Genomic DNA, 11,431 nt, shown 5'->3' on the forward strand with positions numbered 1-11,431 from the left:
ACTTAGGTGCCAACTTTCAAAAAAGCTGTAAGCTCTGGAAACTTTTAACTTTTCTTTTCCTAAGAGAAGTAACTGTTCCTCTCTACCCTATTTTGAAGGCAGTCTCCCCAGGCTATTAAAAAACCCCACCATATATATACATCAGTGTTCTAGGAAAAAAAAACCAAACAATTTTGATACTTATATTCTCTCATACTTGAGAATATAAGTGGCTTTTATATATGGATCAAATATGTAACATTACATGAGACTTAAGACTTTAAAGGGTTTGAATCCTAATCATACTGTGTGGCTGAGCGTCTGTTCTGCGCCCCTTATCATTTGAGCCTCCCAATTTTATTTGTAACTCTTCCAACTAACTTTCCTGGATGTGTACTAGTGGGGGAAGATTTCTAGGAAGCCATCTTCATTGTCTCAACTTGCATTGTATTTGGAGGATTCATCAGCTACAAAGCTCCTTTCCTGTCCAGGGGTCAGATACGTTGTCTATAGAGGAGTACATTTTATCGGTTGGTGGAGACTTTGAGCTTCCATTAGCTGTTCTGGACAACTGAGCTGAGCTGGTTTAGTGAATGTCTAGCATTAGCACATTGTTATTTATGTCTTTCTCTGGTCTCTAAATCTCATGTGAATGTCTGAAATGCCGAAGAGGAGGAGTTTCTTTCTTACAAATTGAGCTATCCAGGAACTGTTGTAATGCATTAACACTGACTACGGGGCAGCAAGCTTTAGGGCCCTCGGGCTGATAATCAAATAGCAGGTTTGTGAGGTGGCCTTGTGTTAGCCTAGTTCAGGTATTTGTATACTTCTGAGTGCTATTTTAATAAGCTTTCACAAGAGGGCAGAATAGAATTTGCTCTGGGAAGCATTGTCTCAAGACTTACTTACATATACCTAGAAATGACCCAGCTCAGATACTTCCAGTGTTATGACAGCTCTGGCTGCATTATTCATGCTGTCCACCTGTATCACACACCATCCTGGGCGCTGTGTGGCTCTTCAGTCACTGCTCCTGAGTGGAGAGTCCCAGGCAAAGCCACAGCCTCTCTCAAGTGTCCCTCCCTGGCTGGAGAGGTCTGTAAACTTGCCCTCTGCACCAGCACTGTCAGTATTTGCTTGTTGGTTGTGGCTAAAACAATCACATAGCTACTGTTAGCACAAAAATCTTGTCGTTGTTAACACAAGATAATGCTGTGGCAGAGTTAAGCAAGCCCTTTGTAGTTTGCAAACATAATAAAGGAGATGATACTGCTTGAAAGCAGCAAGGTTTCCTTGCAACTTCTTGAGGTGTGGCAAAATATGACCAAGAAAGCTTCTTGAAAAGGAAATGCTGTGTATCTCTAGCTTTAGGAATCTTTAAGTATGTTAGGCAATTCATTTATTACAGTTATTATGATAATATGGGGGACCATCATCTTTGAAACAGTTTAGAGTCCCCAGAGAAAATGAGCTCCCCTCACCCCCTTTCTTTATTAGAGGACAAACTGAGTTAGGTTTTTTTTTTTTTTCTCCCCTGGAGCATCTCAGAAGTGTAGTTTCAATTCTTTATTGTACCTCAATACAGTGCATTCCAATAGCTTAGCTAAAAGAGCTTTTTCTGATCTTTCATTACTCTTTGAAGAGTTTTCTGGCAGGTTATCCTGTACAATTCAGTGCTACCTCAATTAATGAAAGTCAATTGACATTTAGCATTATAATATTCTGTGTGTGTGAAGACTTTAATTTTCTCTTTTGTTCTTCCTCCTTCAGATTGACCCCAAAGATTACACTTTTGCTGGACTTAAAGATGAAACTGTGGGTCGACTGCCTGGAAAAGTAGCAGGGCAACAATTTGTCATTCAGGACTGTGAGAACTGTAGTATCTACATATTTGACCATTCTGCTACAATCACTATTGATGACTGTGTAAACTGCAAAATCTTCTTAGGACCAATAAAAGGCAGCGTGTTTTTCCGTGACTGCAAAGACTGTAAATGCATAGTGGCCTGCCAACAGTTTCGCAGTCGGGACTGCAGAAAGCTGGAGGTATTCTTGTGCTGTGCCACCCAGCCCATTATCGAGTCCTCCACAGGTATGAAATTTGGATGTTTCCAGTACTATTACCCTGAGCTTGCTTTACAATTTAAAGATGCTGGACTGAGTATCTTCAATAACACATGGAGCAACATCCATGACTTTACCCCTGCCTCAGGAGAAAATAACTGGGGCCTTTTGCCCGAGAATGCTGTAGTCCAAGATTATGTTCCTCTGCCCAGCTCTGAGGAGCTGAAAGCTGTCAGAATTTCTACTGATGCTACGAGGAGCATCATACCAATAACTCGAGGGCGGAGACAGAAAAGCAGCGATGAATCGTGCTTGGCCGTGTTTTTTGCTGGTGACTACACCACTGCAAATGCCAGGAAGTTAATTGATGAGGTAAGCAACTTTTGTCTGCGTTCAGCTTTTTGAATTTCTAATTGAACTTTCCTCTGGATAGCCTCCAGTGCTCCCTGAAGGCAGAGCACAGAGGTTCTGCTTGTCTACTGACCATACCAAGCAACCGCACTGTTAAAACCTTAAAGCAAGGTTAGAGACTGGAGCTCATCTGCTCAGGCAGTTGTTTTATGGCTGGCATCCTGTGACTGGCACATCTATCCTCTAATATTTCAAGTGTACTTTTCCACCACGGCACAGCAAAGCTACGTTCTGAAGAAAATGCGTAGTTGATTTGATGATCTTGGCCAAATATAGAGTAAGTGATTGGCAATGCTTGTGAAAGGGACATAGCCAATTAATTTGTTAGCTTATTGCCCTGGAAGCCACAGCTAACAAAAGAGTCTATCCGGAAAGTTTTTCTAGTACTAACAGAGACTTAAAAAAAAAAATAAAATTAAATTATGTCCTCCCTGCCACCTAGTATTGGAATTTTTTTCTGGAAGAGGCAGTGAGTGTTTGTCATGGCTGGTCACCTCTCTTTGATTACTTAAATAGCTGGTGCTTTTTTTTTTTTCTTCCCCTTGTGAGGCAGCAGCTCCCAAGCTTGGCTGAGTTTGGGTTTTCCTGAGGCTAAAATCTGGGAGTGGCTGGCTGCTTTTAGCACCCTGGAGTGCCAGCGATGACGGAGCAGAGCCAGTAACCATGAGCTACAGCTTCTGAGAGAGGTGTCTGCAAAAGCTGCTGAGCCCAGTGTTGCATGATTAACAAAACAAGCGATGGAACCGATTTTAACTGCAAGGAAAGGACGCTGTAGGGTGTTCCCATGGCCCTCCACTGCCTGGTTGAATTTTTATGGAACTGAGTTACTAACAGCTACTTGAGTCCAGGGTGATAATGATACCTATGGGTTGGGTTTTTTTCTGCAGAAGGAATAGCTATTGTAAAGAGGATAATAGATGTGTTCTCCTGTGTTAGTAGTTCTTTAGAAATTAGAGTTAAGAAGATGCTAAAAGACCAGTTAGTGAGATTCTATGGAAATCTTACTGATCTGTAGATTAATGGATACTTTGGAAGTACAAATGCAATTGCTCCTTCTCCACATGCTCTTAGTTTTATATTAGAGTTGAAGTAAAAAGCTGTGTGTGTTCGAAAGTTTGTAACTTTTTTTTCCAAAATGGAGAACTTCAGCAATGAATAGATGAGAGTCTGAGCAATGCTTGACTGAACTATTGCAGACTAATGAGAACTAACTGCTTGACTCCAGATGCTGAATGCTTTTGACTCCCATTAGTTTCAGCTTGTGAGGAATTGTGAGAAAAAAAACCACAACCCTGGGCCATAATATAAAACAAAAGCATTTGCTTTTACTCCTCTAGGTGCACTAAGGCAGAAGAGAAAATCTGGATGAATGGAATGAAAATAAACAGAAATGTAGAAAAAGCAAATGGTCTTTGAAAAGAGCAAAAAGAGTCCCTTTGCTCTGTGGCTTAATGTGTATGGGGAAAATAGGTCTATTCCAATGTAATCTGGATACTTGAGCTGAACTCTCTGCCTCAAAAGCATTTTTAACATGAATTGTTTCTCTGATAACAGATGACTGGCAAAGGCTTTCAGCTGGTACAGACTAAAGAAGTCTCAATGAAGGCAGAGGATGCTCACAGAGTTTTCCAGCAGTGTGCCTCAGAATTCATTCCACTGCTTGAAAAAGGTGAGTTTGTGTTGTTTTCTTTCTTTTCTTGATATAGAAATCTAGCTGTCACTAGTAAGTTCTGGAGAAGAAAGAGGAATGAAGGAGAAATTTGTGTTTCAAGGGCATAGTGTTAGGCCAGTTGACATCAGTTTTGGAAGCCTCAATCAGGCCTTAAACCAGTCAAAACTCCTGAAGGCATCAGAAATAAGCTCTTCCATGTGTATTTTGTGGCTCTGACTCCCCTCTAGTGGTCCAACTGCATAGCTCGGGAGCAGTGGCGCCTGCAGATCTGTCTGGAGTGGTCAAAAGAAGCCCATGCTTTTAGACTGTTTCTGACTTACCACCATTGCTCAACCACCTAGTCGTGCAGTGTTTCTGTATACACAATCAAGCAAATCAGTATGGATGTGTATAAAGCAGGCAAGTGTTAAATTTCTGTCTATAACTAGTGTACTGTCAGAGTATTTCAAAAGCCCTTTTATTGATCTGACTGTAATTGGTTTTTGTCTCTTCCTGCAGAAGTACTGACATCTTGCCATCTGTTATATGCTAAAGCTCAATGCACGCTCCCAAACTTAGTAGCAACATGCAGAGCTTTTTTCACAGCAACATAAGAGGTCTGTGATGCTCATTGCAAGAATAGGACAAAAGTTATTGATAATGACAGTCTAGTTTAAGGGCTATTTTGCACCCGTGTGGGAAGAAATAACGTGTTCAGAATGAAACCGGAGAAAAGGGATCTGCGAATAGTGGGTGAGAACAAGTCTAAAAAGCAGGCAGTTTGCTATCTTGGGACTGAGGCAAAAATGCCTGAATGACTCAGTCGTACTCCAGATGTCTGTGAAATGGCTCACTATTTGAGCAGTATAGTCTGACTCACTTCTATGATGCCCTGCACTCCTTAGTGTTTTTGTGCCATTGCTGCCTTTCAAGAAGTAACACTGGAATCCTGCCAGAGTCTCTGCAAAAATGAGCATGGAATTGCAGATATTTTCTTCTCAGATAACACTGTACTTTGAAGCTATGGTTAAGTGTTTTTAATTTTATCCTGCATTATGGCTGCTCAAGCAAAAACCATAAAATGCTTTCTGCAAGCTTCACAATTCCCTATGGAGTGAGAAATCTACTGTTTCAATGCCAAGCTTAAAAGTAGTATTGATTCTAGATGGAACTATCTTATAGGTCCAGTGGTTGCTTTGGAGTTCAACGGAGATGGTGCTGTGGAAGGATGTCGAAGCACTATAAACGATGTTTTTAGTGGGACCAAGGTAAGCTGGTGTATTGCTTTATGGAAGAAAATGTTGCAGAATGTCTAGGATACTTCGTAGTCAAGCTGTAGTGTTTATGTACTGAACAAACTTTTTATATTTCTGAAAAGTGAAATCTGAATATCTTTTTGTTGTTGTTGTTGCTTTGTTTTTTGTACTCAAAACTCAAGTTGCATGTCAGAGATGCAAAAATTGCCTTAGGAAAGAAAGTACTAAATCCCCATATCTGTTGAAGAATAGAAGATTTCCTTCAAAACTGTTATTCCACAAAATAGTAAAAACCAAGTTGTATAAATATAGTAAGGAAAGCTCAAGTCGTATACTGAAGTCTGCTGTGTGATGTCCTACTCTATTAAACCTTGACAAGGATAATATGATGGTATTTCAACTTTTTTCAAGGTTTACTTTTGCTGTGTAGGATATTGCAGAATGCCTTGTTTCAGAGGCATTTTTCTTTTTTCTTCTGTCAGCTTGTTTTACTGTAGCTTCTTTACACCACACCTCCTCTCTGCTTGCTGTCTCCACTTCTCTGAATGGCAATGGCTTTGAGAAAGTTTCTGGATACAATTAGAGCCATCCTGACAATGAGAAAGTGATAAACCCTTTGTTTTCAGGCAGCTGTTCAAAGAAGACTAGAATGTTTTTGAGATGTAGTGTCCACATGGCTCCTTGCTGTCTTTCAGTTCCTTTCAAAAGAGTTACTCAGAACTAGACTGCATGGTTTCTGGAAAACAGTTGTCTTGTAGTAAGTCATCTCAAATGTAGCTAATGTTTGCTTTTTTCGTGTTTGCTATTGCACCAGCAAAAACCTGATGTGTAATGGACCTTAATTTGGCTCTCTGAGTCTGGAGAATACTAGAACTATATTCTGGCCAGTGCTGTGATATTACTGATTCTTTCTTGTGACCCAAAAGTCATCACTGCAACTTTTACCATAAAAATGGCCTCTCTAAGCTGGAGCTTAGAGTGTGGTTAGCATTTTTTTCCTATACAGAACAAAGCTGATACTGGGTAGATAATTCACTGGTTCTTCTAGATATTTTTCTCTAGTCAAAGACTGAAGTGATATTAATTATTAGAACAAATAAAATTTTATATTTTCATCACTAAAATTACTGGTGTCTGTTACTATAACACTATGAATGCCCTGATCTGAGATGCATCCAGAAACCTCAGACTGTGTACTTCATGCTGTGAAGTAAGGATTGTTCTTGAAGGTGACCTGTAGTGTTTGGGTTTAGTTCCAACTGTGAAATTACTTAACTGCATCTTGGTTTAAAACTTCTGCTTACAGCCTGGGTCCATAGTAAAACCTACCTTACTTATTAAATACTTGCTGCACTGCATTAAGCAGCAGAACTTTGGGCTTCCTGAGAAGTATATATCTTTATTTTGATAAAATGTAACTCCAAAACTTCTCATAAACACTGGTTTTGTGCATGGATCTCTAGATAATTGAATATCATGAGTATGGATTTTTAGAAAATGTATTTCTTTCATGGCACATAATTTAGAAGCAATTTAGAGAGTAACCAACTTCAGACTTACTACTATGAGAAGGTTCAGGAATCCTCTATAAAATGGTTTCACCTCATTGTTGGCTGCCCTTCTCATGTTTGAGAGTTGTTATAGTGCTCAGAAAGAATTATAGGTATCCTTGATCAAGAAACAATGACAAAAGCTCTTAGGAAGACATGTATCCTTTAAGACTTTGCAGGAGATTAATCTGCTTTTAAGCAGGTGGCTACATTTGCATTTGAAAACCACTGTTAAAAATTATTAAATTTATCCATTAATAACCTTAATTTCACCAAGTTTTTGCTTCTGAAATAAATCTGATAACTGTAGATATTCTAGTAAGGGTAGAAAAGTTCTTCAGCAATAGCACCACCAGAGTTTTTTGATCTGTTTGGTAGAAAAAATGTGTTACAAGGAGAGCTCTACACTGTGCACTTAAGCAGACTTCCTACTTGTGTGGACTAGGTACCCCTGCACTCTTTACCTCTGACATGGTTTCCAGTGTGACCGTCTGCACTTTTTTTGGTGTTTTCTAGTATTGTTCCTCTGTCTCATCACTTATTCGTAAAATACTCTGCAAAATGTAAGCTGTAATATCCTGGTAAGGAAGGATACTGAAAGAATTCAACTGTTGTGACCACGGTGCTGATCGCTGTTGCACCAAACAACTGCCAAATAATTAACAGATGTCCCTTCAAACAGAAGTCTACCGTGCATCCATGCAACAGGCTAGGAAACTACTTGCTTTGTGATGATACTTTATTTTTTTTTAAATTGGGAATTTACTGGACAACAGGATATTAATCTTAAAACATAGTTTAAGTAAACCAATTCAAGGAATTGTCATAGTTTACATTCACATGGTATTCTGAGCTGAAGCAGAAAAGTGGTGGCTGTAGGAACATCTTGGAATAACCAATTCCTGCAGCCCCAGTGCACTTTAGAATAGCTAAGGTGTCTGTGCCAACACTGATGTGCTGAAACAGTGATTATTTCCTCTTGAGGTACAGAAAATATAAGATAGTAAGAATTCAATTTAAGTTTTTGATTAAGAATATCACTTTCATGTTGAGATTGAACAGCCACAACATTTTGTCTGTTACACTGAGCTATTTGGGCATTGCCTAAGGCATTTGTAGTTCATTTGCTGAAAGCTTTCGAAGACGACTGCCCTAGACCTTGGACTTTCACATGCATTGATCAGTTTTGCAAAATGCAAATGTAATTGAAGCTATTTTCAAAAAAACAAACATCTGATGAAGGAGCAACTAAGTTTTTTGAGGGCAATATAGTGCAAGGGAGTCTTTCTTACAAACTCTGCCTTTCTGTTAAAAGAAAGCTTAATGGTAGTCTAAGGTTTTTGTGTTTGTTTCACATCTGTGTCATCCCCCCCCGATGGAGTTTGACTTTACCAAGCAAAATACATCGAAATGGGCATTAGCTGAAGCTGTGACCCCTGAATAATTGAGCCTCAAACTTTTTAACTCCCATCAGTGGAAGGCTAGGGTTCTGCAGCTAGTGGGTCTGCGAGGATCTGGTGATGGTAACAAAGGGTACATCAGGGCTGAGAGAATTCTAGGACTATTCTGTCACACGGTGGAAACCAACAGAGTTGTGCTTCTCATGAAATGCAAAAATAAAAATAACCATTACAGGCTCTGAATGAGCAAAGACTACTTGAGCTCCTTTATTAGTGATGCATAACTATTTCCTTGTCTAATTAAACAGGTTTTTGTATCGGAGAGCAAGGCATCGGCATCTCAAGATGTAGACAATTTCTACAACTTTGCTGACATGCAGATGGGAATGTGAAGTTTAACAGGAAGGTGTTCACGTGCAGTTTGTCTCGGCACTTGGATGTCACTTGGCTTGAATGTTGCAAGTAGCATCTGAGAATTTTTGTCATTTAGTTTTGTATTTCTCATATATCCCTTTTATAAAGCTATTGGTGGTTTTAACACCATATTACCTGAACTGGAGTAAATGGCATAGCTCCCCACATGCATTGTGTTTGAAACTTACATTTCAACTCCAGAAACAATGGAGGTTTTCTACTAACTTTTTACAGTGATTTCTAAACTTCTCTTGACACTTGAATATTTCTGGTCAATAATCAAATGGTAATGCATATTTGAAAAGTGCAATGCTGATCCAAAATTTGAGCAGTAGTAATTATCTTTAACTCAGACACATTGTTTAGAAAGTGCATTTATGTGAAACTTGCAGTTCAGAACTTTCCCACATGCGAATTTGTCTTCACTGGTGGCCAGGGAGGAAGCTGTAGTCGTTGACTTTTTCTGAAAGCCTAGTCTGAAATTAATTCTCCTTATAGCGTGCTTTCAGAAGCAAGGCATGACTTACAAAATGTACATCTGGCTTATTCTGCTTCAGCATCTTTTTGAACAAAGTTGTTTGCAGCAGCATTTATGCTGGGAGTTGTCATAACAGCATTCTGGTAAGCAAGCACTCACCAGGCTCTTCTGCTTGGAGGTAAATTCTGAACATGAGTGCTCTGCCTGAAGATAGATGCTTTAAGGTCCACTGAGGGTCTCTGGTGATACAGCTGTCTCCGGTATTCCCAAGTCATTTATGGGATATACATGAGGTTCCTTTGGACTTGGAGCAGTAAGTCTCTGGCACCGTTGTTGTTTGCTAGAAGGGACGTCCAGCAACCAGGAGTCAGAGAAGGGCTCTGAAGGCATTAAAAAAGCTCTTCCTCGATAGACCTCAGGAGAAGGGTTTTACACTCAGTAGTAGTACTGAAAATTTGGCTATAAAGTACTACACACTGCTGGGGGGTTTATTTTGGATTGATTCTAAAAACAGGCCAAAGAAGTGTTTCTAGCATTTTGAGAGATGCATTTGAAAAGTGATCAGTAAGGATGCTTATTGCTATATAGTGCATATTAGAATGCAAATCTATGTGGATATTAAATACATGATTGGGTTTTTTTTCCATATTACATCCTTACCGATTTTTCTACATGAACTTAAAGCTTATGTCCAGGTTTACAAGCCTGCTGTAATACTTGAACAGATTGTGTGTGTGGATGCACAAAAACAGATTTCTTAATTAAAATTGTGGCTTGCCAGTTTGTGTAGCCTTTACAATCCATTGAACGGACTGGGGCTGTGTTGAGGTGCTAAAGCAATAACTTCCTCATGATGGTTATTTGTCAAAAGGGAAGATCCTGTGCATCTTAACTGAAAATGAGTCTCAACTCATCAGTTTCACACCTCTGGAGCTCCAAAAGTGGGTGGCTAAGAACCCATCTCTCTCTCTAATTTTGTAGAATTAGCACATGAAAGTATCTGTTCTCCTGAAATTCATAATCCTGTCATGCCTAAAAGATGTTCTGAGCTGTCATTTTGTTGCTACTAGGCAAATGCTTGTCCCTAGTTTAAACTCTATGGAGAATGTGTCCTTAGGACCTCTTGTTAGGTTTGCATAGATTAAGCAAGGAAGAGTATCTTCTGAAGTCACTAAACTATTATGTAAGAAAAATTTGTGAAATGTTTTTTATTTGACAAAGTGAAATAAAATCAAACTGCCATCAGAATCTGACTGGTAGTGGAAATTACCACTTATCTGCAGACAGGATTTTTTTTTTTTTATATGTGTATGAGGAGAGGCTGTGAAAACAGCTAAAAATCTTAGATCAGTTTCCAAACAACTCCATTGCAACTCATCAGTGAAAATTTGCAGAAATTATTCTAGACACGTACAGTAATTGTACTTTTCTGGTATGGACAGGGCATTAAAATTGTATAATGTATTTCTGAACTGCAATTGTGTAATTTATCTAAGCAGTGCATATATTGGACTATCTTGGTCTCTAAACTTTTACATAAAATGTTTCTGAACTTGTATGCTGACACATATGTATGTTTATAGTTTATTTTTTGTATCATCAACCTGCTCTGGAAATAAAAGTGCTAAATTGATTTTTGTGATTACTTTTGCTGGAGGACAGGATGGTTATTTGGAAATTAATCTAGGCTTGAAACAGTGGAAAAACTTCTACATACTAGGAAAGAGAAGAGTATTGCTTTCCTTTCGCCCTATTGATAGCCTGCTTACCAACATAAAGAGTTCTTAATTAAAAAAAAAAAAAATTAAAATGAAGGAGTTTCTCAATCCAGTTATTTATCTTTTCACTTCAATTTCTTGCTAACAGGTGTTTAGAACACTTCTAGCCTAAGCATCAGGTATTGTATGCATTACAGAATGGTACATGCTTCATGTAGTCTTTGTACGTTTGTTGTATAGCTTTTTATGTAATTTGTATTGCACTGTGAATGTGATTCATAATAAACATTGAAAATCTAGACTCTGGATTCTGGAATACTTTTTAAAATTATAAAATATTGCAAAACATAATTACATTATAAAATATTGCCAAACCTAATTACATTATATTAAGTATAAAACCTGAATTCTGTGTTTAAACAGGAACTTTAGATGCTCACAGCTAATCGAAAGTAAGTATTAACTCTGCAGTCATCCTTCCTCCAAAAAAGGTGAATTTTTGACAGCAGG

The 11,431-nt window shown here is 38.7% G+C and overlaps 1 protein-coding gene across 1 annotated transcript; it reads left to right on the plus strand.

Moving 5' to 3' along the window:
- Positions 1–1,749: 1,749 nt before the first annotated feature.
- RP2 (RP2 activator of ARL3 GTPase) lies at positions 1,750–8,839 on the plus strand (the record flags this gene model as incomplete). The annotated part of the gene is made up of 4 exons (XM_010178227.1): positions 1,750–2,415; positions 4,009–4,123; positions 5,288–5,373; positions 8,620–8,839. Coding segments are annotated over 4 exons (951 nt in total), but the record flags the coding sequence as incomplete, so codon positions are not given.
- Between the last annotated feature and the right edge of the window lie 2,592 nt (positions 8,840–11,431).

Source organism: Antrostomus carolinensis, unplaced genomic scaffold (assembly GCF_000700745.2).
Source record: "Antrostomus carolinensis isolate BGI_N321 unplaced genomic scaffold, ASM70074v2 scaffold8861, whole genome shotgun sequence".
Taxonomy (NCBI): domain Eukaryota; kingdom Metazoa; phylum Chordata; class Aves; order Caprimulgiformes; family Caprimulgidae; genus Antrostomus; species Antrostomus carolinensis.